The 16,360-nt window shown below is 36.8% G+C and overlaps 1 protein-coding gene across 1 annotated transcript in view; it reads left to right on the top strand.

Annotated features, from left to right (window-relative positions):
* The window catches only part of parp4 (poly (ADP-ribose) polymerase family, member 4), a 50,174-nt gene that overhangs the window by 14,809 nt on the left and 19,005 nt on the right, over window positions 1–16,360 (top strand). The window contains exons 11-27 of the mRNA XM_030125568.1: window positions 456–587; window positions 1,925–2,023; window positions 2,157–2,340; window positions 2,801–2,942; window positions 4,365–4,507; window positions 4,610–4,741; window positions 6,163–6,249; window positions 6,356–6,520; window positions 7,789–7,835; window positions 7,991–8,072; window positions 8,783–8,920; window positions 9,907–10,096; window positions 11,027–11,097; window positions 11,247–11,434; window positions 12,623–12,722; window positions 13,529–13,699; window positions 14,802–14,882. Coding sequence (XP_029981428.1) covers window positions 456–587; window positions 1,925–2,023; window positions 2,157–2,340; window positions 2,801–2,942; window positions 4,365–4,507; window positions 4,610–4,741; window positions 6,163–6,249; window positions 6,356–6,520; window positions 7,789–7,835; window positions 7,991–8,072; window positions 8,783–8,920; window positions 9,907–10,096; window positions 11,027–11,097; window positions 11,247–11,434; window positions 12,623–12,722; window positions 13,529–13,699; window positions 14,802–14,882 — 2,152 coding nt within the window. The remainder of the gene's footprint in view (window positions 1–455; window positions 588–1,924; window positions 2,024–2,156; window positions 2,341–2,800; window positions 2,943–4,364; window positions 4,508–4,609; window positions 4,742–6,162; window positions 6,250–6,355; window positions 6,521–7,788; window positions 7,836–7,990; window positions 8,073–8,782; window positions 8,921–9,906; window positions 10,097–11,026; window positions 11,098–11,246; window positions 11,435–12,622; window positions 12,723–13,528; window positions 13,700–14,801; window positions 14,883–16,360) is intronic.

Raw genomic sequence — 16,360 nt, 5'->3', positions numbered from 1 at the left:
TGAACCCCCAGGTACTTGATTGAGTCCACTGTCTCAATGTCCAGGCCCCGGATGTTCACCCATGTGTGTTGTGGGGCGTGACCTGCAGAAGTCAGTCACTATCTCCTTGGTTTTTCTGGTGTTCAGGAGCAGGTGGTTCCACTCACACCAGTCCACAAAGTCTGTGATGACCCCCCCTGTATACCTGTTCATTCCCTTCAGACATGGAGCCAACAATGGTGGTGTCATCAGAGAACAGTGTATGGAGTTGGATACAGTTAAACTGTCATTTCCCCTGAGAATGATCGTCCATGTAACCACACTGCGGTTTATTGTTGCCTCCAACTTTGTAATTGAAAATCCAAAAGCATTCAAAGACAACACAGTTTTAATAGTTCTGTTAATGTTTTAATTGCCCTTTTTAATGTATGCACTTACAAATGTTTTTTCTATGTGTGTGACATTGTCATTTGCAGGAAAATCCAGATCCACCAGGTTTTACGTGTTTGCAGAGGGGTGGAACTTCAAACATTTAAGAGTGAGCTTGGAAACATTAGGCCCCTGCTCCATTCATCCAGGTCCAGCAACTTTGTGGGAATCCTGTCTCGGTGAGACCATGTCCACTCCAAATGCTTTTACACTCTTATGATGACAACATCCATGTAGTCCAGTCTTTGATATTTTAAAGTAACTTTATAAATAACAATGTAAGTCTAAAGCCATGTTATTTGTACTGTATTTGAGTGTTTTATTTTTTATTACTGTAATCCTAAGGATGAGTTATAATATATGGAGTACATCTGGCAAAGAAGAATGGGAGAAGCTGCCCAGATATAACTGTGGTTGTAGCATCATACTCAAACAGACTTAGGCTGTAATCGTTGCCAAAGGTCCGTCAACAAAATACTGAGCAAACGCTGTGAATACTCATGTACATGTTAGAGTTTTATTACCCTGCCTCCCGAAGGGGAGGTAAGAGGTATTGTTTTTGGTTTGGGTTTGTTTCTTTGTTTGTTTGTTTGATTGTTAACACTCTAGCAGCAAAACTATTAGTTGAATTCATGCCAAATTAGGTTTATAGATTGCCAGTGACCCAGAATAGATCTGATTACATTTTGGGAAAAGTAGGTCAAAGTTCAAATTTTTAATGAATTTTTCAAATCTTTTTTTTCCCATTTACTTATAATGGGCGAAATTTCTAATGTCTATAAAAACATGACTTTTGTTTCTACTTACTTCAAACTTGGCACATATATAGAGGCAATTGATATGCTGACATCAGCATACACATTGACATGATGACATCAGCTGGATCAATGCCAAAATAAGCTACGATACGTGCGAGGGATAAGGTTTGTTGTGCCTGGCACCACTTGTTTTTAAGGAATTTGCAAAAGTTTCAATCTAACTTTTTTCACTGTGTGATTATGAAGTATTGCATGCACAATTATTAGGTAAAAAATGAATTTAATCTGGGAATAAGTCTGTAACACAAAAAAATGTTTAAAAAAATAAATCAAAAAAGAAGAAAATAATAAAATAAAATAGTACAATGCTGTGAATACTTTCCAGATATACTGTGCCCATACTGGGGTTTTATATTATTCAAAGGTGAAGCATCCGAGCCATTTTTGGCACCACATAAACCAAATTATTAATCAAGGTGGAGACTAAAAAACTTAAGTGCCCGCTCTTTTTAATCTTTTTATTGTATTTTTTGCAGGTTTTTTTTATTTGCTATGCTTTATCTGCTATGTAGGGATGAAAACATTATGAAATATTAAAAAATAATAAGAATGCACCCCCCCCCCCCCCCATGCTCTAAAGTTTTCATCAAGGTTTGGACAAAATGCTTGAACTCAGAACCTAAGTCCTCTGAAAACTTAGAGACAATTCCATAAACTTTTATACATATGGATATACTGTATTTTCACTCTCTTTTCAGCGGCCTGCTTCTGCCTCGGGTTGGAGTGGAGGATCATGGGATAGAGAGAACAGACATTGGTAATCTGGGCAGTGGAATCTACTTTGCTGATGCCATAAGGTTAGCAGAAAACACCAAATTAAAACAGTTTCTTTCGAAAAAAATGTCACTTTGTTTCTACATATGACACCATCTACTCCTGTGATGAAATGTGTACAACGGTGATTATTAATGATGTATCCCTCGGTCATAGCGCCAGTTTAAAATACTCCAGCCCCAGTGAGACAGATGGCTCTCGGTTGCTGCTGGTGTGTGATGTGGCTCTGGGACAGTGCAAGGACGTTCACAAGAGAGACCCCACACTCACACAGGCCCCCAAGGGACATAACAGTGTGCATGGAGTTCGATGCACTCCTAACACTCACTCTGATTTTCAGGTATGAGTCCAGTTGTGAATACATTTACGCTCCAAATGCAGTAAATTCTTAGCTGTTTGCCGACATAGTCTGTCATCTTTATGTCTGTGTAGTGTTATCTGTGCTTTAATTCATGGTCATTTTTCATATTCATTATAATAATCTCCATTCACCTTTAGAGCAGTTAGTTGTCAGGTAAAATTCCTTAATAGCCGCTGCCCTATAGATGAGCCCAAATGAGGATGTCAACCTTAGAAGGAGCTTTATGTTTACTCTCAGAAGATAAAAACCATCTTTTTTTATCCTTATTGCTCATAAATGCTAACAACAGTCAATGTGGTCTGTAAATGGGGGTCGGCGGAAGTGTGTTATTCTGCCAGTAGTCGTTAAAACTTGCTAAGATTGTATATTTTTGATCAATATCTCTAACATATTTATGTGTATGTTTGTGAGCTCCTGTGGAATAATATTTGTGTTCCAGGACGATGAGTATGTGGTGTACAGTCCTGATCAGGTGAAGCTCAAATACGTGGTCCAGTTCAGTGTCCAAGGAGACCAGCAGAAGAACTTCAGTCCCAATATCACCACCTCAGATGAACCATGTCTGCCCCCTTCTGACAAAGGTGAGCAGAGACTCTGATGCATAGGGATGGGAACCAAACCCCGGTATTAAAGGAGACATGAACAGTTGGATGTTTAGCTCCTAGTTAATCTGTCCTGTTTATGTTATGTACCTGTAAGCGAGCAGCCTTATAAGAGCACAAATAGGATCAGGAGTTAATGATTAGAAGTGACCAGTAGCCTATTGTTTGGTTTGCTATGTGAATTTAATTTAGTGTGAAATTAGAAATCAGGAGGCTGTAGGAAAACCACCACAGTGAAAATACTGACAGTCTGCATTCAGTTTTACACTTACACTAGGGTTCCCGCGGAGTCTTATAAGTCTTGAATTTACAAATCTGCATTTAATACCTTAAGAAAGTCTTTAAAAGGTATTAAATTTGATATGGTAGGTCTTAAGTTATTTTGCCATAAACTTCTTCACTGTATTGTGTTTAAATGTGTCAGTTAAATGAACAAGCTGCAAAGAAAGTAACGTTAGTCGACTCGGTTCCACCTGTTCCAACCGGACAATTCACTTTTTGAGTTATCTTGCTAACAGACAGGCAAATAAACAACACCTCCCCCCCCCATCACTACCAAAATTTTATCATTTGTTCCTTGTGCCATTATCAACATTTCCTGAAAATTTCATCCAAATCTGTCCATAACTTTTTGCTAACAGACAAACAAACAAACAGACAGATGAGGTAATTAGGAATTGATTATCACTAACTTTGCAGAAATGATCACAGAACATTCACTTCTGTGTACAGTATGTATATAATATTCAATCTCTGCTGATGAAAATAAATGCATTTGCCTAAATTCTAGGAGTCACAAATTTTTCCCAGTATGGTTGTGAAATGGGCATTAAATTCTGTTCTAAGTAGTCTTAAAAAGAATTTTAAAAGTTTTAAATTTAACTTGTAGAAACCTGGAGGAACCCTGTTATACATAATGATTGGAAGTAAGGCTATTTTCTTCTGCAGTAAATAATTATATGGTAGTTTCTATCATTTTAAAATAAGAATCTATGATACTTATATAGTGAGTAGTAAAAAAAAAACAAAAAAAAAACAATGCATTTGCACTTTCAGGATATTAATTACATAAGCCTAAACTACAAATAAAGAAAATAAAGCAAATAATTCAGCTCATAATTTGGACTGTAGCCCTAACCCCAGCCTAACAAATTAACTGATAAAAACTGGATCAATAAGCAGTATCAGTACAAGTATATCTAAAATTGTAATTTCGCAAATCACTTCTTCTCACACCTTCTTTAAATGCAGAAATTAAAGATCTGAGATCATTTAGTGTGAGTCCCTACCATTTTTTAATTTTAGGAATATTTTTTGTCTTTATCACTAAGTCATTGTATTTCATTTCACGCGTGTCCTGCATTGTTTTTAATATCAGCAAATGTTGTTTTGTGTGTGTAGAGATGGGTTCAGATAGCGAAGGCATTGAAAATATTAAAAACCCACTGGCTGACGTGAAGCCTGGACTTCAGGACAATGCTGGTCAGCAGCTCCCTCTGCAGGCTGTCCATGTGAAGTGCAAACTCATGGATTTGCTCTGTCAGGTGAAATACATGTTCCTGAATGACCAGTTAAAGCCCTAAACCCTATGTACTAGTGGCCTGGTATTTGTCCTGAAAGTCTGCCCTCTTTTTTGTTGTTACTAGGTTGTCATCTTCCAAAAATATACCAATCAGAGCTCTGTGCCCATCGAGGCAAAGTATGTCTTCCCATTGGACGATTCTGCAGCAGTGTGTGGGTTTGAAGCTTTCATCAATGGGAAACATGTTGTAGGACAGGTAATTAAGCACAGCCTTTTACCAAACTGTTTTTTTAATAACTTTTCTGAAGCAGAAACAAGTTTTCCAATTATACTGGCTATTATGGATGTAAGTGATGAAGAAATAACTACCTAATCCACCAAAACAGCAGGTAAAGAGTAATGGATCATATTTTAACAGATAACAAGTAATAGTTATGATGATACACATAGATGCCTCTATTAAACTGGTACCTAAAAAATGGACATGGGGGCTAAAAATTCAAACCAGATGTAGACTAATATTACAAAGCAAGTTTGGGTCTATTTTAAAAATAAATACTTACAGAGATAAAAGAGAAACTGTATTTCAGATAAAACACATTTTTATAATATTTTACATGATATTTAATACAAAAATCTGCATGTAACATGGTCAAAAGGACATGAAAATTATGTGCTTCTATTTTTTTTAATATCTCTTTATTCTCTCACAGGTACATTTTGGGAATTGAACTAATTATGCAAGGCAGAGTGTTTGACAAGAATGACCACTGTTGCAAAATCATTTGCAATTTATATGTGTTTAAATGGGCAGGTTCTGTATGTAACGCCAGTGGACACAACGGGTTACATACAAAACCTAGAATGAGACTGAGATTCATGAAAAACCTGCGTGTCTGGATTAGAAAAACCACTAGGATCAGCAAATTTAACACAAGTGTCTTTATTTAAAGTGGTATATTAGACCATTTACAGCGATGTTTTCAAATTAAAACGCACTGACACCTAGGTAGTTTTTCATGTCCCAATTTTGGTCCTAATTTTGGCCCCAATATTTTATTAAAAATTCATTAATTTTGGGATGGCTCAGAGTAAGAGTATAATTTTTTTTGCATTTATCTGATACATCCTGGGGGGAAATATGTTTACATTTCTCGTTTATTATTGGGTCTAAAAAGGCTGGCAAAGTGTCAGGTACCAAAATAAACCTACTTTTATAGAAGCACCTACATACTTTTCTCATAGGTAAAATATACTGTTAATACTGTCAATGCTGTTCATAGATATAGTACATATTGTTACATACTGTTAATACTGTAAATTTATGTCTATTCATATCTTGTCTGTTTTTATTTTTGTTCAACCCTTTTCTTATCTTGCTCGTGTAAAATTTCATATTCTATTTTTTTTATCTTATTTTTAGTTTTTGTAATTTTATATTTGGTCCATTGTTAAATCTGTGTGTACTGATGTTTATTTATGCTGTTCCACTGACTGAAGGAGCACTCCTAATTTTCTTGTACACACAATGACAGTAAAGGCTATTCTATTCTATTCTATTCTGTTCTGTTCTGTTCTGTTTCAAAGTTTCAGTCTTTCTGAGTCCTTTTTTACTTTTCTTCTACTGAAAAATTGTAAGAAAAATCGTTGTGTGCCTGTCTCCAATCTGCATCTCAGGTGAAGGAGAAGGAGAAGGCACGGAAAGAGTACAAACAAGCTATTGAGAAGGGCCACGGAGCCTACCTCATGGACCAAGATGCCCCTGTATGTGGAGCTTCTGTTCTCATACCTCATCCTATTTTTGTTCATGACATAGATGGGGAAGTGTATTTCTGCACTGTTTGTGACAATGTTTTTGTGCTTCTTGTAGGATGTGTTCACCATCAGCGTGGGCAATCTGCCACCCGGCGCTACTGTCCTCATTAAAGTCACCTTTGTGTCTGAGCTGATCGTAAAGGACGGGAGTATTTTATTCTCCCTGCCTGGGAGTGTAGCTCCGTGGCAGGAGAGGGAAGCACTCAACCAAACCACACAGGTAAGAGAAGTAGAATAAAACTAATGCTGGATATGGATAACAGTGCACTGGAAAAAAAATCTAAATCTTACCAAGTGTATTTTTCTCATTTCAAATATCTTATCACACTTAAAATAAGACATAATCACCAAAAGAGTAACTTTTCAGTGAGATATAAGAACTTATTTTTAGACAATAGAGCCATCTCATTTCAAGAACTCTTACCAAGATAATTTTCACTTGTCCCATTGGCAGATCTTGAGTTAAGCAAAAAAATCTTGAATTAAGCCTGTAAATAACAATAAATGGTTAAAAAACGTTAGTCGCGGTCGTTTCTTCAGATTCATTTTTTGCAGTGCATGCTTAAAGTCAGAGCAAAATAAACTGTTTCTTTCAGATGCTTTTTGTGTGACTTGACTCTAGCAACTTGACTTTGTTACTGAATCTTAAAACAAGATTTATTTTGATGAGACTTTAGGGGAGAGATGTAGTATATCTTATTTTAAGAGTTATTTAGCTCATTTTACCACCAGATTTCCTGCCTATTTGAGACAAAAAAGATAAGGTTGTGCTTTATTTAAGATTATAGTGTAAATCTGAACACTTGAAATAATAAATATATCTGAAAACAATATAAATTAACTAACACCTCTAAATCTAATTTTTTTTAAAAAATCTTGATAAGAACCAAAAAATGTGCAGTGCAGTTCAGTAAAAACAGTAAAAAAGAACTGGAGGAATCACAGAATCATGGATAAGCAATTGTGGGAAAAACCTCTTTTTATTTATTTTTTTCATTTGATTAAATGTATGAGATTATAGGTACATAAGATAAGATAAGATAAGATAAGATAAGATGTTTTTATTGATGCCACCATTGGGAAATTTCAGCATTAACAGCAGCAAAAATACAAAAACAAAGTGCAGAAAAGACAGGCAGAAACATATAAGAATGAAACATAAAATATAAAGAGAGAAATCTGCTATTTATGTAAATATTTATATACATTTAGGTTTATTTAGGTATATTTACATATCTATGATGTAGTTGCAATAATAGTAATAATAACTATTAATAATCAGTAAGCCATAACTGAACATGCCTCTGATCCTCAGTGAGTCTCTGCTTGTATTGTTTTATTACCTGAGGTCCAATGCTGATTTTTTATTTTTTTGGTTATTTTTGCTGCAATAGGCAGATAATAAAAAAAGAAGAAAAGCTGTCTGTATTAAAATTATGACTGATAATACTGTGATCTGTGTTAGTGATCTTTTTCATCTCACAACAGGTCACTGTGGAGAAGGTGCGTGTGACTGATGATGAAACAAATACAAGGTGAGTTGTATTACATTTTATGGACGTTCATATTTGATGCTGTGCCGTAGTATTCATACGGTAACTATATCTATGACCTGACAACAGAAAATAATACATAAAAAAAAAAAAACTTTACATATGTTTATGTATCATCTGTCATTCTTTTCCCTCAGAGAATTTACCCTGGACATGTCCATTGATATGCCCAACAACATCACCAGTCTGCAATGCATTACTCACAAAGTCAAAATGAAGGTATGTTAAGGGTTACTGTTGATTATAAAATTAGTTATTGTATGAATTATTTTGGTATTGTTTGATATAAATATGTATAACTCTCTTGTAAAACTCTTCGAAATTAAAAAAAAAAAAAAAAAAAGCAGAAGTGCAGACAAGTCAACTGTTATTTAAAAACAACAAAAAATACTACTTCATACTACTATACATACATAGTAATTATTAATTAATTAAATTATAAGACCAGAAAACATTGAGAAAACCTTTTCCCTTGTGATGGTTTGAGATTTTCACTAATGAGAAAATACCAGTTTCCTGTTATCATGCTGTATTTCTCAATTATTATCTTTTACACTGACCCTTAAAGGAATGACAACATTTTCTTTGGCTTTTGAAAATAGAATTTATAAGAAGGCTGAACATCTGAACAAAGAAATAAACTTGGAGGAAAGCAGGCCTTTTCATAAAGCAATAACTTTAAAAATAAATAAATCAAACTGTATTGTTTTTTCAATAGTATAAATGAGAAAGAAAATGGGTGAGATTCTCCATCAGGTTTTATTTTTATCTTAGAAAAGCAAATGTATGTGATATGTTAACAGTCAGATTTTATAGCACACATACTGTTAAACCTTATACTGGTAAAATCCTAAAAGCGAATGATCATCACCCTTCTTATTTATTTTCTTTAACCTTGTTTTGTGTTTTGTTTCTATACATTTCCATAGAGAACAGATTGTAAAGCAGTGGTGAGTGTGCTACCAGGAGAGGTCATGGGACCAGAGGGATTTCAGCTGTCAATCACTCTGTCAAAGGTCCATCTGCCCAGGATGTGGGTGGAGAAACACCCTGACAAGGACAGCCAGGTCTGTCTGTCTGTCTGTCTACCTGTCTGTCTTTGTTTAACTCTAATATGTTCATTAGTTACATGGGTCAATATATAATTGAGGGACTTTTTGAGTTCCCTTTACAGGGTAACATAGTTGATAAGTATAGTTGACATTTTTGCTGTTTTCAGGCCTAAAATCAACATAACCATAACACCACATAGCATTTTTACGGAAAGATTCTTCTAAATATCATATATACAATTGAGTGAAATGAAATGGAAAGTTATTTATAAAGATATTGTAGTAACACTGTTGACATAAGAGTGTGATAAATCCACTCTTAACTCACGCACTACTTTATATTAAATAACTAAGAAACAGGAGAAAGAACATACCTTGGAGTCTTCCCAGTGTTTTCTTCAGGAGGAAATGACATCATGGTCATGTGATTTGGAATTAACGCACTTCCTTGAGAGGTGTTTTTGTAATGGGTTACTTAGATGAAAGTGATGTCTCACAGATACAGTTTGTTATTTTCCATATAAAATTTGATATATTTGCAAAAATCTAGTCATTTATTAATTATTTATTAATAATTTTATTAATAAGTGATTGTTTCCAGGTACTCTGGCTTCCTCCCACCATCCAAAGAAATGCACTGATAGGTTAATCAGTTAATCTAAATTGCCCATAGGTGTGGATGTGAGAGTGATTGTTTGTCTCCATATGTCAGCCTTGTAATGAACTGGTGACATGTCCAGGGTGTACCCCGCCTTCGCCCATAAGTAGCTGGGATAGGCTCCAGCGACCCCTGTGACCCTAGTGAGGATAAAGCGGGCTCAGAAAATGAATGAATGAATGTTTCCATAATTCAATAATTATGGAATTTTTAAAGACATGATCATAATGAACATAAAATTATTTGTTGTTTTTACTTTTAATAAAGATTATGCAAGCTATATCCCATGGACTTCAAAAGTCCCTCAGTTATATATTGATCCACATCCTCCTTCCTCCTGCAGGCCTGCATGTTGGTTTTCTATCCAGACTTTGAAGTCCCCTCAGGTTCGTCATCTGATGAAGTTGTGCTGTTGCTGGATGCATCTGAATCTATGAGAGGAGAGTCTTTGTCCACAGCTCGAAGAATCGCCCTGCAGGTCCTGAAAATCCTTGATCACAACCTCAGAGTTAACGTCATCTTCTTTGGCACAGGTCAGTTTGACTGAGGCTTTATTCTTTATGCTTCTATTCACATCATGATCAAAAATAAATAAATAAAAGGAATAAAAGTTATGCTGATTAAGGAGAAAGCTACAATTTAAGGTGGAGTATAGATCCAGTATGCTACAGTAAAAGGAATTAGAAGATTTAAGAATTATTTTTGATATTTTTACATATTAAGTTGGAATTTGTTATGAGAAGAAACAAAAAAGCATACATCGCAAACGAGATAGATAGATAGATAGATAGATAGATAGATAGATAGATAGATAGATAGATAGATAGATAGATAGATAGATAGATAGATAGATAGATAGATAGATAGATAGATAGATAGATTCACTTTATTAGTTTAAAATATTTTAAAGCCTCAAGTATGAAGTTGTGTTTGCCTTCTGTTTTCTAGTTTCTCTCTTCTTTCCTTCTGTTTGTCTCTCTCTTTCCTCCTACTTCTCAGCCACCTTTCCCTGATTCAATATTTATCAAGATCAGTCCTATAGGTGTGACATATTTGGCCCATTTAAAGTGTTTGTAAACTTATCTTTTTGTAATTTAAGGATACATTCATGGGCACTATGTATGTATATCATTTATTTATTTAACCATTCTTCAAATTTTCTAAGCTGTGCCATTTTTGAGTCAAATATGAGTAGGATTCTTACCAAAAGCAGCTGCTATTGTATAAGTCAGGTGTTAGATGCTTAAGTGACATATTAAAGGAATAGTTGAGTTCATAGCTTCATTATGTAATCACTATAAAGATAAATATGGTTAACAGCAGAAGTGCATTGTGTCTATATTTGAGTTTATTTTCTTTCCTTCTTCACTCTACCGTTGTTTGTACATTCTTGTTAAGGGTTTTGCTAAATGTCTACATGGATTTTCCAGACTTGACTTGTACTATCTGATGTTTTCTGTCAGATCACTCAGAGGCTTTTCTGACATCGCAGCCACTTGTCAAAGCCCGTCAAGCAGCTGAAGGCTTCATAAAGGTAGGATTATATCAGAATTATAGGGCTGTAGATCTGAGTATCTGCACCTATAGCTTCAGATATAAAGTGGCAGTGTAAAATCTTATGCAAAATTGTTGCTTTACTGTAGGAAAAAAAAAAGACATTTTTTTCCCCTTCTTTCATATTAGGGCTCTTGTCCAGCTGGGGGCAGCACTGAGCTGTGGCGGCCACTGCGAGCTCTCAGTCTGCTCCCTCCATCCAGAGGCATCAGGAACCTACTGCTGCTGTCGGACGGTCACATCCAAAATACAGAGCTCACCTTGCAGCTGCTCAGAGACAACACTCAGCACAGTCGTCTGTTCACCTGCGGCCTCAGGTCTGAGGGGACAAGTCATGGAAAAAGATTTTACTGATTCCAATACCTTTATCCACTCTCTTCACTAGTTTCACTCTTTATCACATTTTGACCAATTCATGATCAATTTTCAGTGTGAATTTTAAAAAAATGCTAAATTATACATGGTAATCCTGGAGTTTAAGTCTATGTTGCTTAGAATGATGTTTCAGCATCAACCGTTTCACGATTTCAGGATTTTATTATCGCTCAGTCAGTGAGTTTTTCACAGATACAGTCTTTACACTTTTTCTAGGACCCTGGTATTTTTACTACAGGTTGCACTCCAATGTTTACAATTTAAAGGTGGGGTGCAAGATCTTTTCGTGGAGCATTTTTTACTATATTGCTTAAAATTCCCTTCCCCGATTACAACCAATTAATTAAATGTTCTAACACAAAAATTTTTAAAAATTTGTCACCTGTGGAACGGACAGGACTGAAAAAACATCATCCAATCATTTTGAGCGCCCAATCGAAATAATTGAACGGTGATATGTCTGTCAAACTCAACTGCCATTTGTCCCTCCCCCCTCTGAGCATACCCCATTTGGTACATGAATTGTGCGTTCTCAGAGGTTTGGAGCTCTTGTTTAGGAAATGAAGTCAGAGCCAGAGCCTGGCTGTATTAGTTATATTAAGATGGAAAGTTCACCGACAAACTGTTTTGTCACTAACATAAATCACTTGGAAATGTAACGTTTGTAGATAGGTATGAACTGGGGCTGTTCTGTAAGAGTGGGGGTGTTGGAGGAGACTGAATGAGGTATGCATGGATCGGGGCCGGGGCCGGAGCCGCCGGAGCCAGGGTCATCGGAGCCAGGCGAATTGTTGCTGTGCAGCGCTCATGAACCCTCGAGAACAAGCATTGTGCATGCCAGTACTCTGGAGGCGTGGCTTCGGGGAGATGTCTGAAGAAAGGGGTTTGGACTTTTGAATTGAGTATTTTCAAAATGTAGCTTGTGCAAACCTTTTTTTCTAAGATCTCGTACCCCACCTTTAATTAGTAATCACTGCAAACTAAAGTCAGACAGCTTCACTTTCATTTGTATTAAGTGTGACAACTTTCATCCATTTATATGATGTTCTATTTTTTCAATCTGTGCTGTTTCCCTTTTTTTTTTACAGTCATTGTGTAAAGATATGCATTTCCTTTCATTGTCATTTTAGCCCAACAGCCAATCGGCACATGCTGCGAGCCATGGCCTGTGCAGGAGGTGGAGCCTATGAATTCTTCGACGCAAAAACTAAACACAACTGGGCAGAACAGGTGAAACTCAGAGACCTGGTGGTGATGAATGGCATCATACTCAGTCACTATACCAACAACCAAACATGTTTTCTGTCTGGACATGCCTACACTTTTCAGAGGCCCAAATTCATCTTCCACATTGATCCAGATTTATTTCAGAAAGACTGGACTTTAAACCATTCCATCAGACGTCTACAGATGCATGTCAGTCTGGACCAGTCAGATTGGATCTTAGTGTTTTTTGCACTACTGTCAACCTAACACAAGATATATATCAGCTAGTATGTTACAGTAATGTGTTCACTTTACTAAGAGTAGCAGAGAAAACATGATACCATCAGCCTGTTAGAATTTACTAATACTTACAGTCGCAGAAAAATTTATTAGACCATCAAAAGTCATCAAAAACAATGGTTATGTAATGAAGTACTAACTCCTGTGTGTATCATGTGACTAAAACAGACAGAAAAGAAAACATGGAATGCCTAAAAGCACTGTTTTTGGCAGTACAACGCCATAGCTATTGATGTAAGAACTTAAGTCATTTTGGTTATTATCAAGAAAACCATTTTGTTATTATCAATATATTTGTCCAGACAAATGTACCTTTAGTTGTACCAGGCCTTAAAATGAACAAGAAATTGAAGAAAACAAGGGTGGTCGAATAATTTTTTCCGCAACTGCATTTCTTTGACTCATGTTCTTTATGTGAACTTACATTGATCAGTGTGCCCTTGCGTTCTTCAGTACTACTAGACTTTTATAAAGGGTGAAATGACCAGTGTTAGCTCATGTGTTTACCATTTGTTTGTTTGTTTGTGCAGGTGGCATGTCAGGTGAAGCGTATGTCATCCCCTGGCTGCAGTTCAGTGTCAGTGAAGTGGCAGCAGTTCAACCCAACAGCGCCCCCACCTGTTCAAGCCCCGAAGCAGCTCCAGGCTCTCTTTAATGACTGCCACACCCTGGTCTATGGCTTTGTGCCACACTGTACCCAGGTAAGCTATTTATATGCATGATTACAAGCCAAACCACTATGATATTTCCATTGTTCACAAATATCGCAATGTTTTTCTGTGTTATTTGGCATCTTACTTAGGGCATCAAAGGCAATTTTTATTACTTCCAAAACAGAAATAAGTACATTTTGTAACGTTTCCAGAGATCTCAAAGTTGTGGCTTTAAAAAATCTGTTTAGTGGCAACAATTTTCCAAACCCCTTAATCTTCTGGAGGGTTACTGGGGTTGGACCCTATCCCAGCTGACATCAGGTAAAGGTGGACTGCACCCTGAGCAGGTTGCCAGTTCATCACAGGGCTGACGTATAGAAACGAATAAATATTCACTCTCACATTCACATCTGTGGGCAAGTTATAGTGATCCTTCAAAGGAGTGATAGTTTGCTTTTCTAAATGGAATTATGCATTTTAAAACATTTCCCTGTGGTCTACATAAACTGTAAATGCTATGCTTGGGTCTGAATTCTTCATTAATTCAACTCCACAGGTCCATCTCTAACCATATTTCTGAGTAATAACATCAGAAAGATCATTTTGAGCGCTGGTCCTTTAAATGCAAATGAGCCACTTGTGTTCGTTAATACAACATTTGAACATTTTAGGTAATTGCCTCGAAGTTTGGACATATTTTCAGTATGGACTACAACCGCTGCTTCTGACAAACAATCATGTCGTACTCTGAGAAATGTTCATCAGAAGTCTTGACCTTAAATGTGCAAATGTAACTGATGTAACTAGTTATAGATGCAACAAATTAAGCAGGAATTTAAACAGGTTGTAGAAATCCATTTGATTTTTGCCAGAATGAACATAAAGATAGCTGTTCAGCACCTGGAGGGTTCAAATTCAAATGTTATGAACTATTAGGGTCCAAATACACAAATAAATGCTGTATAGACTAATAAAAGTGGGTTTAGCAAAATAGGACCCCTTTAACCTATAATGGTGGAGGTCTTTGAACTGTGGGAGAAAACCCACACAGACACAGGGAGAACATGCAAACTCCACTCAGCTCTTCATATTTGAAAAGCTAGAAAGCAGTAAATATTTTACATTTTTGAATGGTTGCTTTTTCATACAGGCAACCCTCCTTGGTGACCTAAGTGGTCAGGAGCTCAAAACCATGGTATCAACCAGTGAGCTACAGAAGACCAAGGGCACGGTAAGAACACACATCCACCCTGGATAGACCTCTAGTACCACACCTCAGCAAACAGATGTATTTAATTTATCATGAGAGGTTTTCTCTTTCATACTTAACATGGATCATCTGCCTCCTCTCTGACTTCTTCCCTCTTATGCCGCGTTTCCACTACGTGGAGCCGGCTCAACTCGACTCGACTTGGCTTGACTCGACTCGACTCAGGTACCAGGTCCTATTCCTGGAGACTGTTTCCATTACAGGATACTACCCACTTTACAGTACCTGGACATCATAGCGATGCAGCGCGTTACTTCTGTGTCATCTGCTCAGAGAGTTGCTGATAAATTCACTCGTTGCGTGTTGTCTTGTCAAGCTCATGCTGAATTTTTACGTCGGCCACCAAAGACTGAATCTCGACCAACTGTGGTGTAGTTTTGCGGGTTATCATCATGTGGCTTAACCTACCAGTATATGTACTGTAAACTTCAGCATCTGTTTTTTGTAAAATGGCGGGTCACAGAGACGACTCTCTGACCAATCAGTGGTCTGCAGTGCTTACACGTCACGTTTTAGTATCTGGTCCCCCGTCTTGGAACCTCGGCGGAGGTGATACCAAAAAACTAGTACCGGGTACCAGATTCCAGGTCCTTTCTCGTAATGGAAACGCAAAAAGGCCGAGTCGAATCGAGTCGAGTCGAGCCAGTACCACATAGTGGAAACGGGGCATTTGTTTACCATAGACTCCCTCATACATCTTGTTCATTTTTGATTTGACTTTTTCTTGACAAGTTCATTTCTCAAGAACACACTCTTGATGAAAAGGTCCTTTTTCCCCAGTCCCCTGCATTTTATATTTCATTGTTTTTTTTCCAGTAAACTTGCCAATATGATCTAAAATTAAGTAACTTTTAAACTGTTCATTGTAACAGAATTGTGCTTAATTTAAGGCCCTGACCACACTAATATATTTTTGTTTTAAAATACATCACTTATGCCGGGTTTACACTAACTCGTATGTGTTAACCTCATGAAAACAGAAACAATGACTCAAAGTACATTCACTGCCTGATTTGGTCGTATCAGTCACCATGAACAGACTACACTGTGGGCTGGATCTACTAAAGGTTTGTGTGTATTAAAATGTGTGCAAACTCATTGCACGCACAAAAGAATGTATAAACTGACTTACTAACAGTGCACACTAAGGGTTGCGTCTTTCAAAGGTGCAAAACAGCGCATCTGCATCCAGTTAGTACGTTTGACACAACGAATGCAATATGGGGCGTTTACATGCAATTGTGCGTGTGGTGGAAGGAGAACATGTAACTATACTAATTTAGCACACGGAAAGTGACTTATCAAACCCGAAAGCAATTTTGCTCATAGAAATTGCGTCTATATTTACCATGTCTCAAAAGGAGGTGCAAACGGTTTGGTTGCGTAATTGCACACACTTGACTGCGGTTAGGAGACATCGAAATGATGAAATGCGATAC

The sequence above is a fragment of the Sphaeramia orbicularis genome, chromosome 21 (assembly GCF_902148855.1).
Source record: "Sphaeramia orbicularis chromosome 21, fSphaOr1.1, whole genome shotgun sequence".
Taxonomy (NCBI): Eukaryota; Metazoa; Chordata; class Actinopteri; order Kurtiformes; family Apogonidae; genus Sphaeramia; species Sphaeramia orbicularis.
This window is presented reverse-complemented; position numbering and strand designations above follow the sequence as displayed.